At 39.5% G+C, this 19,826-nt stretch overlaps 1 protein-coding gene across 3 annotated transcripts in view; it reads right to left on the reverse strand.

Annotated features, from left to right (window-relative positions):
- The window catches only part of UNC5C (unc-5 netrin receptor C), a 371,609-nt gene that overhangs the window by 272,018 nt on the left and 79,765 nt on the right, over window positions 1-19,826 (reverse strand). The window contains exon 1 of one of the 3 annotated variants that reach the window (XM_084516962.1): window positions 15,596-15,654. The exons of 1 other annotated variant lie outside the window; for it this stretch is intronic. Coding sequence is in view for 1 of the 2 variants with exons in the window: in XM_084516959.1 (XP_084373085.1) it covers window positions 3,982-3,996 (15 nt within the window). In the remaining variant the exon portion in view is untranslated. Of the gene's footprint in view, window positions 1-3,981; window positions 4,012-15,595; window positions 15,655-19,826 lie in introns of those variants that run through there. One more of the 3 variants, XM_084516959.1, reaches the window with a different exon arrangement.

The following is a 19,826-nucleotide window of genomic DNA, read 5'->3' on the forward strand; positions in this document are numbered from 1 at the left end:
CTCTGTGCTCAAAAACCCCAAACTTGTTTAAGAGCCAAGGTCGTGCTAATGCCTTTGACTCTTTAAGCCAATCTATTCCAGTTAAATTAACACATCACCAAGTCCTTGGCCTCTCTGCTAAGGTGGTCAGCAAAGCTGCCAGCTGTGATGACGGCATTCGCAAGATGAAACCTCACCTGCTGTGAGCTGCTGGGATGAAAGAAGACTGCTAGACATTTGAATCCAATGCTAAGAAGAAGCTTGATGATGTTTTGGGATTGAACTTGCAGTAAAATTCCAATTTGTGATTTCTGTGGTAATGCATTTCTTGAACAATGCCCTGAATTATACTGTGAAGCTTGTCTTGTTATACTTTATGAAGCATACAGCAGGGCCTGTGTGGTCTGAAGTCTTAATGTATTTAAATTTCTTGTTTCTATATTCTTTTATTTATATATAATTTATATATAATTTATATATAATTTATAGAGGAGCCCTGTAGTTCTTCATCCCTTACCCCCTGGCCACATTTGACTCCCTCTCCTCTTGTCTGCTCCAACAGGTGTAGAAATTAAGAGGTTTTGATTCTTCCCAAAGGCCACACCTTGGGGCCATGCCTTCCCACCCAGTCACTGTGCTGAGGTGCAGGTCTCTCCCCAGTGCCTCACTTCTGCACAGGGAGGTTTTATTCCACCCCGTGATGCTCAGCCTTCACAAGCAGGTGACAGACTACTGAGACACCTGCCAAGCTAAGAGAAGTGATGTTATGGACAGTAAAATAATTTATGGACAGTAAAATAATTTATTCCCCAACATTTTCTATGAATTAAGGTAGATTCTGTTCAAATGGGGCAATATCTATCCTGCCAGCTGCATGGGGAGCCAGGCAGAGGTAAGCCTGGAAAAGCTTTAATTTCCTTCTCCAAGATGAGAGATTTTTCACAAGCTCTCTACATTTTATTTTATTTTATTTTTTGGTTTGACAGTGAGAATAGCTATTAGAAATTACATATGCAGGGTCCACCCCTGCTTTGAGCTCCAGGTAGTCATTTATACCTATACTAAGCAACTACAGAACAGCACCTGAAAGAGACAGAACTCTGCACCTGCTCCCTGGGAGTGTGACTACCACACCTGCTGCAAATGAGATTCAGTCCTACCATGCTCAACTGTACACAAAGCAATGTGTGATCCATCAAAGGGCCGATAGGAGGAGTATTGCTAGAGCAAGGAACACAGAGAGGTGGAAGGAAAAGCAATTGAAGAACTCGGTGGTTATAAAGAAGAACCTTAATGTGTTTCTATTTCAATGGCAGAGCAGATTGTGATGAGGATAAAGGAAGAAAGGTGCATGGTACTCAGACAGTGGAGAAAATAGCAATGAGACAAAATGGAAGCTTGTCGTAGGTAGGCACAAACAAGCAAATTATGTATTACATATTTCTATTCTAAAAAGAGAGCTTTTACACATACACATTGATTAATAGATCACCCTTCACTTGTAATATCAATAGGAAACATAAATCCTAACCATTCTTTGTTTCCCTCATGGGAGGCTTTATCACTGAGCAAGCAATAGGTGTACGGTAGGAAAAGCTATGATAAATTCTGATTTTTCACAGTAAGCCAGAGCTTTTGCCTCTACTTCTTTTCTGACAAGTCTTGTTATGCAAGAAGCAAGATAATTAATGGAAGAGATTCATGTTAGAAGACAACATGAAGGCAATTGTTCTGCTGGTGCTATTCCTGCCCTTCTCTTTGGGAAGATCTTGCCAAAGAATCTTGATTTACAGAGGTTTATGTTTCTCCAGGGTAGGTGGAAGAAATCATGGCCATTTTTAAAACAGCCTATACAAATGCAAGGTCATCTATTTCTCTGGGTAAAGGGTTACCTGGCATTACACAAAGTGGGAAATTCTGGCCCTACCAAACATAGTGGGAGCTTTGAACAAGGCATTGGTGGGGCCAAACTCCAGTCTGATCCTGTAGGATGTGCCTTAACTGCAATACCTGAAGCTGGGCTGATGGAAAGCCTGAGTGTGATCAGCTGGATTGCCAAACCAACCCAACAAGCAGACCTGAAAACTCCTCTGATTCACTGCTCAGACTGTCTCTTGAATTGCAAAAGTTGTTATCAACATCTTTCTGAGGAGAGGCAGAGGACACTTGAGTTGTCTAGTCTGGAGAAAAGGAGGCTGAGAGGTGAGCTCATTGCTCTCCACAGCTTCCTGAGGAGGGGAAGTGGAGATGGAGATGCTGCTCCCTGCTCCCTGACAACTGACGACAGGAAATGCAAGAACAGAACAAAGCTGGGCCAGGGAAGGTTCAGACTGGATGTTAGCAAGAAATTATTTGCTATGAGGGTGGCCAAACACTGGAACAGGCCTCCTAGAGAGGCAGTTGATGTCCCATGCCTGTCTGTGTTCAACAGGCATTTGGACAACATCCTCATTGGCTGGAAAGGATCAACATTTTATTTTAAAATATACTAAGATGAAATGGAAAATATATTTCCCCTGCATTTTCTTTGTTTGACTTCAGAATGGAATTAATTGCCAGTTCCTTCTTTATCTGGGAATTGGGAAGATTCTGGTCCAAGACAACACTGCAAGGCATGCATGGAAACAGAAGCGGGCACAGGTCTTTGGGGCATGGACAGAAAGATCAGCCACTTTTGGATCAGAGATGCTGGCAAATCATTGAATCAATCTGTTGAGGAAAAGAATGAAAGGACTGCACACTGGAAACCAAACCTATGTGCTGCCTGTACCACGTCACCTACTGCCCAAGGTTATGAACCTAGTGTACACAAAATAAAGTTAAACAAGCAGCGTCTGAAGCATCCAGTGTATTTCTGGACATGTGTGACTTGTTGATTTCACACCTGCATGGCAGGGCTTGATTCCTTTTCTACGGTTGCTTCTGTACGGTTGCTTTCTATGGGCCCTCTCAGCAGGCACTGCAAACAACCTGTGCTCCTGTGCTCCTTGATTCCCCACTTCTCTTTCCAGGAAATCTATTAACTACTTTTTTTTTTTTTTTTTCTTTTTTTTTCTTCCATATCAAAAGCAACCTATTGTGTTTTTAACCCTGAAGTGTTTAACAGCTTTTCTCCTCTTCCACACCTTTTCCCCACCGTGGGATGTAATGACCTGCTTTTGAATGGGTCTGTAACAAACGCCCTCTGTCACACAATTAGCAAGCTTAAAACTTCTCCAAAAGCTCTTATCAGATTTACTGAGAGAAAATAGCCTTAAAAGCAGGTCTTAGAGTAACAAGCACAATCACTCAACTCCAGTGTCATACAGCTAATCACAATTCCTACGTTTCAAGCATTTGGGGTCTGTAAAGGAGGCATCTCTGCTAAGTTTCTTCAGGCAACACAAGGGAAGCATGCTGGAGATAATTCAGTTTTGCCCACACCATCCTCACATGCAGATTCAACACTACTTCTGCACAGCTGGATGAAGATGGCTCTCTGCACAACTATCCCCTCTCCCTTATAACCAAACATAGTGTACTTGATTACCTACCTCCACATTAAATTCACAGCAGGCACCAAAACACACACAGGGTGCAATTACTGAACTAGCTTACTCAGTTACCTTGAAGCTCTGATGGCTACTGTAGAAGTTAGTTTGGCCTGTGATTGCCAGCCTGTGTGTTGTAGGAGACCTCTGGAAACAAACTGAGCTTTCTGGCAAGCAGCAGGAGATTTCATGGAGGGAAGACCTCTGAATGAAGAATTTCTGATGAGCTGAGAGAAGACAGGCAGAGAGATGACTTAGGCACGAGGATCTGATGCTTCCTATCAGCTTCCTACAGCGCTGTTATTAGTGCAGACCAAAGTACCAACACTTGCTCACAGCCCCATGGGCTGCTCCTCCTTTGTCTCTGTCTCCAGCAGTAGAGGCAGCTAAGGCTGCAAGGGCAGAGGTCCCCTACAGACAAGGAGAAGCCAGAGTCCTGCAGCATTACAAGAAGGGTTAGCAAAGGCCATACCTCTAACTGGAGCATATATGGGTGTTCCCTCTAGCCTTTTTAGGAGTCTGCCTCACAAGCTGTGACATTCCAGGCTGTGCTCCTGGAGGAGCTGGTCACCGAGGAAACTGGTGGCTCCTGAGGGCTTTAACTTGTAAAAGAGGGAATAAGTCACCTGTAGCATATTGCCAGTCTCACAATATTGTAATGGAACTGATGAGGATTTAGGTAGATTGCTTGTTGACCACAAACACTGTTAAAAAATCCTCTTGTCCTCCTCTGATCCAGAAGGCAATGTTCCCAAAGCCAGAGATATTGGCTAGACACATGAGTACACACAAGAGTGTGTGAAATTCTTGTAATGATGTGATATAAAATGGATAGCAAGGATTTTATGTAATCAAACTTGATGCAGTTCTGAAGTATTCCCTTGTGACTTAAAGAATCAGGAGTTCACGGCTCCAAACATCTGTGACTGGAAGACTGATAAACAGAGAATGAAAGGAACATTAATGTGGACACAAGGCACAAATTTCACATTATGAGTGACAAACATGTATTTACCAGGGACTGAATGTAGCAGAATTATTCACACTTTCCTATTTCATCTGACTTTTGCATTTTTCTTCTTAGGAAATATCACAAGTAATTCAAATAGGGAGGATGAGATACCTGGCCAAATCCCATAGTCTTTTTTTCACCCTGGTTCTTATTCACAACCCTTCTTTTTTATTTACTTTTTATTTTTCTGTGACAGAATCACATTTGTGTTTCAAGTGCTACCTCTGCTTACAAAGCTTCAGTCTTATCCAAGTTAGGAGAAAAAGCACTTCTATGAATTGAAGAGTAGGCTTGATAGCCAGCAGAAGCCTTGACCCTGTAGCAGCACTAGCCTGTGGATTTCACACCCTTTTTCAAGGTAGTTCATAAATTAATAAAATAGTTACTGCACATGAAATATAGTATACGGCATATAAAATACTAAAGACAAAACCATGCACATATTTCTCATAAAATCCCACAAAAGCAATTATTTCAGTTTATTAATACCGATTCCAACCTACAGATGACAACCACTCTGGTGAAGTAGAAATGATTTAATTAGACATTTCCCTTTACAAAAATAAAAGCAAACCATGCGTTTCATCTAGAGTTTAGGTGGGATTTTTGCCAGAACAAAGGGTAATTTTTGCCAACTACACTGGTTACTACAGGATATCCACCCACCCCTGTTAGAGGTATTGCGACTGGAAGAAAGCCGGGCAGCTCATACAATGTTTATCAATCTTTCCTTGACAGAGTGACTACCTTATCCTGAGCTGATGCTGGTGCTTTCAAGCAGATCGATTGTATTCAGTTGAGGTGACAGCATTCATTCTGCAACACCTCCTTGACCCTCAGGATATTTTGCTTCTCTGCAATGCGCTGCAGTGACTGCATGGGTAAGACACGTCCCTTTGGCTTGTCATATATCTGGCAAGCTTAGGTATTCACAAGCATGTCAACACTTCTTTGGGTATTAGCAGGAGTATAAATGTTAGTTTATGCTAATATGTAATACAATGAAAAACAAAGAAAAGGTCAGAAATTGTAGTTTTATATCGTGTGATTTCCCAAGACAAAATAAATCCAATTCATGGCACATGCTTATAATTTTCCGGGAGATATATTTATAGCTATGAATATGTACTTTGGCTAACCTTACTGTAAGCAAAGAGAAGAGAGGAGATTTTTTTTTCCCACTTTTAAAGAAAAAGGGAGAGGTTAATTGGTTCTGCTAGCTGAAGGGCTATACACGAGGCAGAGGGAGCATGCATTGAATGGAAGAGCTACAGAGACAAACGAGCCAACCTGTATGATGAAAATATCCACCTAATGCCTTGGGATAAAGAGGGAAAAAAACGCCAAGTCACCCATAAAATAAAATAAAATATGTGCAAGAAATCCCTGACCACTTCAGGCACACTGATATTAACCAGAATCTCGTGCAAATAGTGAATAACCGTTTGCTTAGAAGGGTAAAGAACAGATTGTTTTTTTTTAACTGTGATTGCTAGAAGAGACAGCCATGTCAAGCCTAAGGAACTGCTCAGCCATCACTATCATATTTACCCTTTCTGTCCCAGAGACTCTAGATCCCAAACTAGCTAAAGGCATTTCATCTTTAAAGGTCTCAGCCATGCTCACAAAGAACAAATCTCACTTATTTCTTCTGTTTAAATCAGGGATGAATTATTTGTGCAAGCAAAAGGGCAGTGTGAAAAAAGCAAGCAGGAAGAGACCTCTCAGGCCGTGAAGGGAGATTGTTGAAGAACACGGCAGAGATTCCATGGCAATGTTTCACAGACACTGACCATCAGGAACATCTACATAAACTCACCACAGAAGATCTACAGAATGGGAGTTCTTGACAAATAAGAAGATCCCCTACATAATTTGCCATTTTCTTCTGAGTTAGTCACAAGTAGCCCATGGGCACCAATATTGTGTAGGAAAATTATCTTAAATTATCTTCTTTCTTCTGTTTCTGTCTACCTCTCTTTTTCCTACCCTTTCTTAATTTGGTAGAAACTTCAATTCTTCTTCAACAGCTACCTGTTTTGCAGAGTCTCAGTGCGCTTACCCATCACTTCATTTAAGGTCACACACCATATCCCACAATGACAGAATATTGTACCTTGCACCACCCTAAGCCTCACAGAAGCCAGCAGAACACCTGCAGTAGCCCATACTCTGGAAAAGCATGAGTCCATTTACTGAACTGACAAAACTTCTGTTACAATGCACTACTTTCTCTGTTCTCAATTTCTACTCACAGCATTACAAAAGCTCAGGGAGGTGGCATTATCTCTGTGGAACAGATGGAGGTTTGTGTAAACCTGTGGAAGGAATGACATGAGCCTGCACCCGTGCACAGTACCAATTTCCTCCAGACCTGGCTGGAGCCAGAGTGCATGCAGCTTCAAAGGTGTTTGGTTCCATGGGAATTAAACACCTGAACAGCTTTTAGGATCTGGGACAGGAAGATTAAGAAATGGATCTGGAAGATATTCTTGTCTGACCCTTCACAGGCCTACGTGACTCAGGGTTTTAAGTCTGACTTTCAAGCATGACCTTGCATTTAAGAGTTTAGGATCACAATTTATCTGTGATTTTCATAGGAGTGTCCACTTGGATGAGTAGGAGTTTGCAGCATGGATTAGATAATCTTTTCCTGCTAATCTGCGTTTAATGTTATTGGATGTTACAACTCCTCAGCTCAGTATTCTTTAACAGTTGAACGATTTTTGGTCTCTGCTCTATAAAGTATGCAACAGTTTTAAATCAGTATCACTAATGTTAATACAATTTGGAAATTCTGCTGTGTGAATTCCATGGTGCCCTGCACTGCTAGAGGTCAGAGCTGTCTTTCCTTGCAGCTCTTTTTAAATGGACCTCGGGAAGTAAGACTACATTTCCTTTGGTAGGTCAGCAGTAAAATTTTGCTTAGTAACTAAAATGAAGTTTAGAAATAATTTCTGTTGGGATTGAGCCTACGTATAATGTTGAGAGAAACACAAAGAAGTAGACTAGTAAGTTTATAAGGCCAACGTTTCCTAATGGGGTCCTTTTCCATTCATTTGTTAACAGTAAAACTCCAAACCACAATGCACTGAAATCTCTAGAGTGAAATCTCTATTATTTTAGGCTGTGAATGCCTGCTTTCTCATGTGCTTGGCACATATAAAAATAGAATTTTATTTTATTTTTTGTCAGGATCATCCATTAAAAGACAAATATTGAAAGCTGTCTATCTGATCAAGCTCAGCATTTTGCTATGTGGATGTAAGAATGGTTGGATACTGTGTAGATTAGATGACTTTACTCTTAAAATATCGTGCATTAACATACACTATATTCATACTATTTATGGTTTGAAAAAATAGTAATCTGCAAAAATATTTGTATAGAGTTAAATGTTAACATGAATGATTTTGTTTCCAACATACCATCTTTATTTTGCTTGAAGGGGTAGCTGTTGTACAAAATTCTGTTGCTCTGTCCAGTAACAGGCCATATTAACATGGCCTCTTACTTCATAATGATCATTCTGCTGTGCTTACAATCATTGTTTCTCTCTTATTACAAAGCACAGATAGTGTATTTATGTGCCTAGTCCTTTAATAAATAGAATCTTAGAATCATATGTTTTATGTGTAAAAGTCTTTGCAAAATCAGTGTAGGACTTACTTAATGGAAGAAAATCTTTCTGGTTTGTAATGGCTCAATCTAGCAGAAGATGGAATTTTTGCACAGAAAAGAAATGAAATACAGCTTTTGGAGGGATTTCTAGGTTCAGGAAATGCAAGATGACCCATCTTACTGTCTGAACCTCAGTAACATAATTTTTACCTGGACTTTTCAAACTGCCTTGGGGGCCCGTTGTCCCACATTGTGTACTGAGTAATGAACTGTCACTGCTGAAAATATTGCCCACGTGACATGAAAATTAAGTATATTCACATATCGACTGAATAGAAACTGTGCTCTCAAGCAGCAAATTTAGCTCTCTTCACTGTATGTTTTCAGTTTCTAAAGACCAGTTTGGCTGTCCTCAAGATACATACCTCGATTCATGTCCAGAGAAGGGCAACAAAGCCCTTGAAGAGTCTAGAGAACAAGTCTTATGAGGAGCAGCTGAGGGAGCTGGGCTTATTTAGCTTGGAGAAAAGAAGTCTCAGGGGAGACCTTAATGTATTCTACAATTACCTTAAAGGAAGTTGTAACGAGGTGGGGAAGGACTCTTCTCCCAAGCACCAAATGGTAAGATGAGGGGAAGTGGACTCAAGTTGTACCAGGGGAGGTTTAGATTGGATATTAGGAGAAAATTCTTTACTGAAAGGACTGTGTGGTACTGGAACAGGCTGCCCAGGGAAGTTGTTGAATCACTGACACTGGAGGTCTTCAAGAAATGTGTAGATACAGAACTTTGTAGCATGGTTTAGTGGTACCTGGTACCACCTAGTACTTTAATGTAGTACTTGTCAGTACTAGGTTAAAGGTTGGACCAGATGATCTTGGAGGTCTTTTCCAACTTAAAATAGTCTATGATTTTTTTCTATGATTAAGGCTGGAAAAGACCTCCAAGATCATCTGGCCCAACAATACCCCAGCCACCAACATCACCCACGAAACCATGTTCCAAAGTGCTACATCCAACCTTTCCTTAAACACCCCCAGGGACGGTGACACCACCACCTCCCTGGACAACCCATTCCAATGCCTGACCACTCTTTCTGAGAAGAAATGTCTCCTCATTTCCTATCTGAATAACTGAACTACGAGAAAATTCATCAGCTGAAATCTGCCGTTAGAGTCAGAAACTGCAATTACCATTGTTTTAAAAATCTATCTTTCCTTTAATTTACTGTCAGCTAACAGAGCTCCTACCTAGGAGCAAAGATTCACAGTCACCTTCTGGCACATGGTTTCCAAATAATTCCTATTTAGCAATGAGTATTTAAAGGTCTTACTGGAGAAATGAACTATGGAACAAATGATAGTCTCTGTTTCATTACCTTTCTAGTCTATTTTAACAGGCAGAATCAAGGTTGAGCATGAAATGATTATGATTTGTTTCCACTGCCTAGAGACACAGGATTTGTCTGTGCAGCGGTCACAGCCACAGGAATGAGGTGAGTTGATGTGATGATACACCAGGGTCACACAGGAGTGGTTTCTGTGACCAAGGAGAGCTGCTTAAAAGTCAGCCTGTGTATCTCAACACCTTGCAACAGTCATTGCTATAACCACAATGTGGACATACCCAATGTCTTGATTTTATGCCTCAGATATATGGGCAGTAAAAGATGCAGGAGGAGCAGCAGCTGCAGCTCAACAGTCCCACCATAAACGAGATAAGTGACACGGAGATAACTGAAAGTGACTGGCATGTGCCTTTTCTCTCTCTTTTGAGTTCAAAATGTTCTTATGCAAAGTCATGGGTAATCCACAGCCTCCTGAATTCTGGGGGAATTCTATTTAGATAAATAAAAAAAAAATCTTTAGTTACATTTTTGGTGATTTCTACCTACCGTAAACAGTGGTGTCTCATGATAAAGAGGTAGCCCTGACACCAACAAGTACACGCAGGCAGTGAAACACCTTGCAGACTTACTACCTTAGCCTTGAAAGAAAGACATTTGTCTTAGAGTCCGTCTGCCTTTACTAAATGGCCTCCATTATCTGCACAGTCTCTCCAACCCTGTGTTTTTCTCCACGCATGCCTGGTGTGTGGTCAGATGTTCCCCATACTCCTTGCTATCTAAGCCAATACAACTGAAATGATGAAAACGATTCTTGTTTTAGTTTAGTCTAGCTCCAAAACACATATATCAGTGCTCCCAGGTGACCTGCAAGGTGCGATTTTTTTGTTAGCCTTTTTTTTTTTTTGCTTTCCCCTCAAACTTCTTGTTGTTGACTTGAGGTCTTTTCAAGGGAGAACATGAGCAATGAAAGATCAAAAGAAATGGATCAATGGAAATGAACGAAGACCATGGACTAACACTATTTTGATTTTACCACTTAAAAAAGAAAATCTAAAGTAAACAGAGAAATTTCATAATGAAAACCTCTTTGAATGAAAAATGAAATCATTTTTTTTTTGAAATGGGTTCTAAAAATTCCAAGTAAAATATTCACATTTTTGTTTTGTCTTTGTTCTTTTAACTAAACAGTTCTGTAAGTTTAGTACAACCCCCTCCTTCCCTCATTTACATTTTCTCCCTAAGAAGTGCTTCAGTTTAAAATTGACATGGCTGTGAACAAAAGAAATCTAGAAGACATTATTTTGTCCTTTTTGTGATTTATTTTCTTTCCTGGAAAGAGATGCCTTTCCAAGCCTTACCATTTCAGGTGAATTTATGGTAGTTAGAATGGAATTTTTCAGAGAATAAACATAAAAATGAAAACTAAGAAACAATAACAACAACAACAAATAAACCAGAAAACAACTGTCCTAATCATTTGAGACTACTATTGTATGCATGGTTGAAAAAGTATGTACTTTTATTAATTTAACTACCGAGATGACCAAAACACTGTAACTTCTCATTCACTTTTATGGGAGCATTAAAGTTAATGATAAAACTTCATAGAAACCTAATCTCATTGATGTCTCTATTTTTTAACTAATTGAAACATAACCCATAAAATGTGATTGCATGCCCTCTTTTTCACAAAACACTTTAAATTTTATTTTTATTTATATGAGTTAGATGGGGGAAAAAAGAGGAAATAAGAAAAAGACAGGTCTTTATATTTAGAATTTTTTTTCACTCCGTTGAGAATTTCTATTACTATAAATAATGAAATTATTCAAGTGGATGTGTGTTTTTTAAAGATTTTTACAGTTCTGTCTTTTAATTAAAATGTTTTCAACATTTATTTTACTACTATAAAATGCTTGTTGCCATTTTAATTTAAACTTATGAATTATCTGAACCTTTAAAAGCTCTGCTTAATAAGAACAATCAACTAAGTCCTATTTAGTACATATAAAATTAAAATGAACTAAAATGTCTTTAATAAGAATGATAGACCCTGACACGAGATTTGTAAGTTTCTCAGAATGGAAATAAAACTGCCTTGTTTGTGTACACATACGCTCATGCATATTCCTTAGCAAAGAGAATGGATGTTGCTTATTGCTAGATGCATTCACCTTGTGAATAGATCCTTAAATGCTTCATGTGGCTGAGGAAATGAACAGTACCTACATTCAAGAAATATCTGCTAGAAAGATCAGACTTTTTAGTTATTTATTTATTACTATTTCTGGACAAGACAGAGAAGAAACTGCATCTTCTATGCTAAAATTGGGCTAATCAAAGACGTCAATCATCTTAAAACGTGGAAGAAACGTTGTGAAAAAAATGTTATAGTACATTGAGTTCTCTGTTGATTTTAGTATTCAACCATGCACCATTGGCACCAGGGACTAGAATATCATACAGTATATGTTAAAGGATGTTCCACTCCAAGCAACACTTTCAAATGACTAGCACATTAAAATGGAAGTAAGAGCTTTGCTTAGGATGGGATGAACAGTATCATTGCTTTTCAGTGAATTCCCACAACTTGCACTGCGTGGAAGAAGTGAGGCAGACTGACAGAAGGCAAGGAAATTGCTTCTGATGTGTTTTTGCTTCCACATCAGAAAATATTGAAATAAGCACTCAAAACAAATAGTTACCTTTTTCAAAGCTGCCCAGCCTTACTCCTTCATTGCCAACTCTATCAGCCTGAGAATGGGAGTGAGATATCATTTTGCAAACAGAGGTCATATTGGAAAGAACGATGCCATGCATGACTAATGAAGTCCTCTGATTCTTGAGGAAATTTTGATTTAAATTTCAAATCAATAGTGATCTCTACCCAAAACAGGTTCTGAGCAAAGAAGAAAGTGAACTCTACATTTCCATGGAGATAGTTCGTGAAGCATAACATATAATGGGTCTAATCTCCTTTCATATGTCATTTCTTACCATCAAGCTACATGTTACTCCTTGCTAGAAGCGCACAGTAACTCGTGAAAGCAATGTTTATTTTTCTGTTGGTTTTACTCTACTCTGTGTATATCTAAGACGAAATTCCTTATTGTTCAATTATTAATGTTGTTTTATACATTTTTTTGTCTTATACGTAATGGAGATAGATATAGACCTAAAACAGGATAGTTTCCATATTAGTTTAAAAGGAAAGAAGCAAGGCAATATTAACACTAATAAAATCTTCTCAACATCATTATATTACTTAAAATATCCCTCCCTTTAGCTATAGGAGGTTTGGTTAGTATACCTCCTGCATGGGTTTACTTTTGTTTCATGTGCAGGCTATAAAGCCAGCAGTATCAGTTATGCTTCATGGGAAATTTTTTATTTATTTTATTTTATTTTATTTTATTTTATTTTATTTTATTTTATTTTATTTTATTTTATTTTATTTTATTTTATTTTATTTTATTTTATTTTATTTTATTTTATTTTATTTTATTTTATTTTATTTTTATTTTTATTTTATCCTTTCTTTTGGGCCCATAGTCTTTGCCAGGAACAGCTTCTTAGAGCTCAGCACAGCTGAAAGGGATGGGTTGTAGTGTGGAGACAAATACAAATGGTTACACCATGACAGATGCAAACCCATGCAACTCTCACCTCTTCTGTTTGCATGAACCGGGACATATTGCATGAGCAGGACCAAAATTTTGAGGGTGGTTAAAAACATTTTCTCTGCTCAAGAAGAAACAAAACAAATCAAATCAAAACAAAACAAAACAAAACAAAACAAAACAAAACAAAACAGTCCCTCATTAACACCAATGTCCAAATTCCCAACAGTGCGGCAGGTACACTTTGTATGCTTCCATCAGATATTGGGAATGAAGAAAATCTGAGACAAGCTGACTTAATGATAATAGTGTGCCTTAACTGCTATCTTATTTTTGTTAGTTATGCAGCTCTGGCACAGAGAGTGCCTGAGCTGGATTATGCTCTCATTCATAAAAAACCTGTTAACCCAACTGCAGCTGCCAGCCCAGATGTGCCTCCATGGCACCTGTGCAGTTCCACTGTCTACTTCCCTTCGGGGATATACAGTAGAAGTAAAAATGTGATGTGAATCAAGGCATCTGATGGCAAGGAAGTTGCAAAAATGTAAACGAGGAAAGATTTTGCCCTGCTAGAATTTTTGTTACATGTGGAGTTATCTGAGCCAGACAGAATACAGATGGATTTTCAGATACTAACACTGGCAGTAGCTGAAAGCACTGCCTATTAGGAAACTCACAGAACATTTTGCCTCTGTGAGCAGATGCTCCAAACTCTCACAGTGTTGCTTCCACAGGTACAAGCTTCAAAGCATAATTGCAATTTAAACCTGCAAGCGCGCACACCCCTGATTGCATGGGAGATGCCTCCTGCTGCCTGTGTGCACTGCTGAGCTGTTTGTTTAACATTGGAGGGTCACTCTCCAGGTGCGAGTATCACACGCAGTCATGGTACAGGATTACATGGAAGACAGAAATTATTAACTTACTGAGACAGAAAGTACGAACTTACTGAGGAATATGCTACGTGTCGAGAATGTGAAGAAAAACAGTATCAAAAATACCACATGAAAGCTCTCACTCATATGGTAAGAACCACCTTAAACCCTCTCGTTATCCTTTCCTAAGACTAAAAGGCACTCTGACCTTGTCTTCAAAGGTCTTCAAAGATCATCTCATGGCAAACCATAACGCTTCACTCTTTCCATAACTTTTTGCCTAGTTAGAAGCCAAATACATAGAAAGCAACAAACATGAAAGCTGCCACTCACCTGGCTTAACACGTCTCTAGAATATAGTCATGGGTTCAGAATAAGGATGGAAAAAGCATTAAGTTGAATTCTGTGACTTAGCTACAGAATCAAAGGAGAGGAGATGCAGGATTAGATCTATTACTGCCTTTAAAAAAAAAAAAAAAAAAAAAAAAAAAAAAAACAGTGGAGAAGGTAAAGGAAGAGCCAAGACACCTTTCTTTTACAGCAGTTCCACACATTTTCTTTCATGAAGGAAAGGGAAGAAAGCACATTTTCCAAGTGAAACTGAAAGATAATGTCATTGTGACTCACACTCAGGATTTTAGCTCGGACAGCAAGGTTAATGATCCAACACTTGGAAGGATGCCAGGACACATTAGTGACCATAAGTAGTCATAAACTTGGCTTTACAGTTAAGTGAAAAAAACCTTGCAGCACAGCATTGCTTGTCACCCCAGCTACATGGTGAGTTGGGAAACATAAAACCTTTGTGTTCATTAATATCTTCTTCTGTGATAGTTGAGTTGGAAATCACCAATTTAAAACCCAATCCCAAACCTACTTTGCTTCCAATATTGTCTTTTTCTTATCATTGTATTGTTGGTTTTGTTCTCTATACCCTGGAGTATGGCACTCTGCTGCAATAGCAAAGGGCCCTGATGCCCTACCTCAAGGAGTGTTACACTCAATGCATGAACTCATAGGTGAAGGAATAACAAGAAAAAAAAAAAAAAAAAAAGGAGTCAGACTTCAGAGAGAAGGGGGCTAAGGCCAGTTACCACCTTGCAAGATAAACACTGCAGCGTTAGCTGGAAACTGTGCAAATGGGAAAACTCTCTCAGATATATATCTATATTTATTTATTTTGGAAGACTTAAGGCCAACCATTTGGACAGAAGTGGGTGATACCAGAGGAGGCGCGTGCTGCCATCCCAGCAGATGTTAGGGCTGCCCACAAAAAGAAAGCAGGAAGCTGAAAAATGCCAGAGGAACAAGCAACAGGTCTAAGGCATGCCAGGAGATAATAAACAGTAAGCAGAGAGGGCAGACAAAATTTCTGAGGGAAATAAATCAGTCAAACATGGGAATTAAAAGAAGAGCAAAGCCCAAAGGACGCAGGTAGTTTAACATAGCTTTTTAAGTGTCTAGCTTGACAGAACCTTAGGAGAAAGGCTTTATTTCAGTTAGAAGTACTGATGAGGGCTGGGCAGGTTGGAGCTGGGACGGAGCTCTGAGCAGGCCCAGGAATGACAAACAAAAGGAGCAGGCTTAGACAAAACACTTGCAGAGCACTCACCTAGAAACACGAAACCAGACCACCACAATGCAGATAGAGAGATGGACAGATCAGAAACTGAAGATAAACAGGAACTGATTTCATTAGATAAGCTCTCAGCCTATAAGCAGGATATTGCTTGGGCAAACAGTGCACAGGCAAAACTTTTCCAGAAACAACTATATTCAGCAGTTATCTCTGTTTATATTCACTCTAAACATACTTTCCTAATGTATGTCACAATAATAGCTCCTAATTTTTCTCTCTCACTGGATTTACACTTTGGTAAGTGCATTAGCTTCATCAGCGGGCCTCTCAGATTGCAGCAGGGTAAGTGAGAGCAGCTCGCACCGGCACAGGCAAAAGGCACGAACAGCTACTGCAGGCAGTGCAAGCACAATTCTGTTTCACTCCCACTTGCAAATTCCCACAACTCCTGTGTGTCATTTTTCATTACTGAATCCTTCCAAATTTACTTTTATTCCTTCTCATAATTCCATTGGAGCCCGTGCTTGCTTGTAGCAGAACACAACAAAATATATTTTCTGAGCAATGGGAAACACAACCATCACACATCCCCACGCAAGCCCTGAACGCTCCACCCTTTGCTCCCTGCAAAGTCCTTAATAGAATTTACTCCAGAACAGTTGTTTTTCAGGTTATTGGTCCGACTCCCATTGATACTGGCTAGCAGCAGCAGAGGGCTCTGGCTTTCTCAGTGCTGCATCTCAGTAGCTATTTGTCTTCTGGTGTTCTGTTTCAGGCTCCCACACACATGTCCTTGGGGACACAGGTCCACCACAGCCGCACACTGCAAGCACCAAGAGCTGCCCACGTTGCCCTGCGAGGTGCAGGCAGGGATGAGGCTCAGCCAAAGAGGCTGGGCAGGGAGCAGCACTTGAGCAGAGCGAGCTGCTCCCCGCTAGCTCTCATTACCTTCACCGACTTCCCAGAGCTGCGGCTGCTCCGTTCTCTGCCTGGTGGCTAAATGCTATAGTTGCCTGTCAATATCAAAGCACGAGGTTAATGGTTATATTCACAGCAGGAGTCTTTTTCTCAGTTCACATCAAAATTGATGTGTCCTGAAGAGCTAGTCATGTATTCCTTCATGCCTTAAAACTTCCCTGACTTCAGTGGGAAATTTGGCTGAAAGAACGATGCAACACAAGAGTCAGTGTAAGCTTCAAGACAGTCAAATTGGAGAAAATGATCTAATTTATTTTAGTGGCTTTTGGAAGTTAAATGTATAATTATTTCTATGATTATATCAGGTATATTTTTATAGCTTATAAGCAAAAGCCATTTATGCTGGGCGAAGACCCGTGATGCTTTCCTATTTCTCTCAATGCATCGTGCCTCACTACAACAATAGTTGCTCTTCTCTGTCTTTGAAATAAACTGGATATTTAAATGACATCATTTTAGTCTTGTTTCAACTGAGCTCTAGTTAATTCATTTTTCTCCATTCTTCTATTTCCTTGGCACTGAGAAAGCCTATACACAGCACTATCTGCATTTCACAGATATAGGAAGCTATGGAAGAACAGGAGGAAGAGCTACATAAAAAAGATTTCACTGCTTCTGAAAGTACAATCATATTCTCACATTCAAAGACAGGAGGAAATCATGTAGATATCTGCCAATGCAATGTAGAAAATACTCAAGCTGTATTTAAAGTACCAGGAAATAATTTAATAAAAATGCTTATATTAATGCAACAAATTTATGTTTGATTTCAAATTAAATGCCCTTTTGAGGAGAAGGAAGCAAGCTGAGCTCATACTTAGGACATGAAGAGTCTGAGTGTTTCCTGGATGAGCTAGCAGAATGCCAGGAGGAGGCAGGGGCTACTTACCCTAGGCAGAGGGACATGTGGACATAGCCATAGGGTACCCAGGACCCACAGAACCTACACCTCATTCACAGCAAGCACAGAAGAAACTTCTCCCAAAGAGAGAAGTTTTCGTTTTTTCCTTCTTTTGTCTCTCATATTTTTCACTTTAAAGAACATAGTGATGTTTAGGGTCTCTTCTATGCCAGGTAGAATTTCTCTTCTTTTTTAAAAATATTGCCAAAATAATTATTACAATCCACAAGAGTAGTCAGAACAAAGTAGAAGATTTTTTTTTCTTTCTTTCTTTTAGTCTTGAGGACTGGACATGAGAGTAGGCAATTTCTACCTGCTATCTAAAAAAAAAAAAAAAGACTGGGATTATTTGCACAAACTGATCTTTTGCAGGAACCTATGTTATATTAATCAAAATAATCTTTGTATATCTTATTTATTAAATTATGCACGTAAAGTAGGAATAAATGAGGAATAAGTTAGCAACAGACAGAAGCTCAGGAAGATCTTATTAAAAATTCACTGCATATGGCATCTCATGAATGAAAAATTCATTGTTAATGTTATCTTTTTGAAGATACTATTTGAATACAGTCCTAAATATAAAGATTAATTGTTAATTTAAAAAAAAAAAAAAAAAAGTACAGCTGATCGAGAGTAGAAGTGAATTTGAGATCACAGTTCTCACTGGCACTAGCACATCTGCCTAGCAGGATGGAGCTGCCAAGTGTAAAGCACAGACATGGAAACTGGAAGTGAGCTTTTAGAAGAAGCTGGTGGTGACAATGGCAGTTAATTTGCCGATGTCCAGTACACAAAAGAACTATTGCCTGTTTTTGTTGTTGTAGGTTTGTTTTGTTTTGTTTTGTTTTTATGAGGGCTGAAAACCCTGAAAAGCTGGAACTTCAAAAGGGGGGGGGACAGCCCTTAGACGTCTGAGCCCTTATTTGTCTCAGTCTGACCCTGCAGAAATGGACCCCTCCTAAACCTGAACACAATCCTGAGAATGCTGATTTCCACTTTTTAAGCCTCTGCTAATTTGATGCAGTAATTTCATATTTCCCAGTTCACTGTACTTGTAGGACAAACTCTGCTAGATGACTGCAGCATCTCTAGAGGAAATACCTTTTCTGAGCAGAGAGAGTTCACTTTATGCCCCGAGACACCTGCCTCAGGCATCGTGTCTCTGACATTCACCCTTCACTACCTGTGTCTTTGCCTCTCCCAGCCTGCTATTATCAGGTGCCATGCATTCTCACATTCTGCGTATCTGCCAACAGATGTAGCAATATTAAACCACATCTGTTTGATAATGTCTTAAGTTTCCTGTGCTGTTTAGGTCTCTTTGGTCTATAGCCTCCGAAGACGGATTTAAACTGCTTGGCTTGCCTACGGCTTCAATCAGAGCTGCTCACAGAGCTGCATGTGTGTGTGTGCAAGCCTTCCCCTGAAGTCATTTTCCTTCTTCCCTGTTTACAACAACCAGGCACTTCAGCACAAACTGTTTTTGACAGGGGAATAACATGTGTACTGTGCAAGAATATTTAGCACGAAAGATGTTCACTTTGCTGGAATTTGCATAGGAAAACTCTGCCCAGAGCCCTGACTGGGGAGCTTCGTCTGATCTGCAGTAAGTGCAAACGGACAAACAAATTATTTCCATTCCCCAAGACACTCTTCAGAATTTGCACAATTTCAAAGCTGGCTAGAAGGAGGAGTCTTGCAAAGCCTTGGGGCAAGGTACTCACAGGTGTTGTGAAATGCCAAAAGGATTTCTCAGTGGGCAAAACAAAGGTTATGTTTTGATACAGGAGAAAGATCTCAGACAATCAAGGGAGATGTTAAGATTTCCTCCTGTTGCTCCCCACGTGATGCTACCAAAACATATGTTTAGTTATCTCTCAGGAGGTATGAATTAATGCTACATTTGGCTATGAATGGGTTTCTGTGGGTCTTCTATTCAGCAATCACTGTCCTAGAGATGTCTCAATTCTCGCACAGGAAAGAATGTTTTTACTGATAAAATTCCCCCAAGATTAACAGCAAGTAGCATTCAATTCAGCCAAAAACATTCAGGCATATTACCAAAGTATTAGCTGCTTGGACAAAAAAAAAAAAAAAAAAACAAAAAAAAAAAACTATATATAATCACGATTTTTTATTTATTTATTTTGCCTTTTTTGGACTTCAAGAAGCAAATCCCATTCCCCTTTAGGCTTATCTGCCAGGCATAAGAAGATCCCTGCTCTGCCTCTATCCCACAGCATGCTCATCCCCATGCTGGAAGCCGTCACTCATCTATCTGGCTGTTGGAGACTACAGCCAAGTAACCAGTCTTTCTGGGCTGTGAACAAAGAGAGCTTTCTGTTTGTATTACTGGTACTAAATAAACGTTAATATTTTCCT

Source organism: Aythya ferina, assembly GCF_964211825.1.
Source record: "Aythya ferina genome assembly, chromosome: 4".
Lineage (NCBI taxonomy): Eukaryota > Metazoa > Chordata > Aves > Anseriformes > Anatidae > Aythya > Aythya ferina.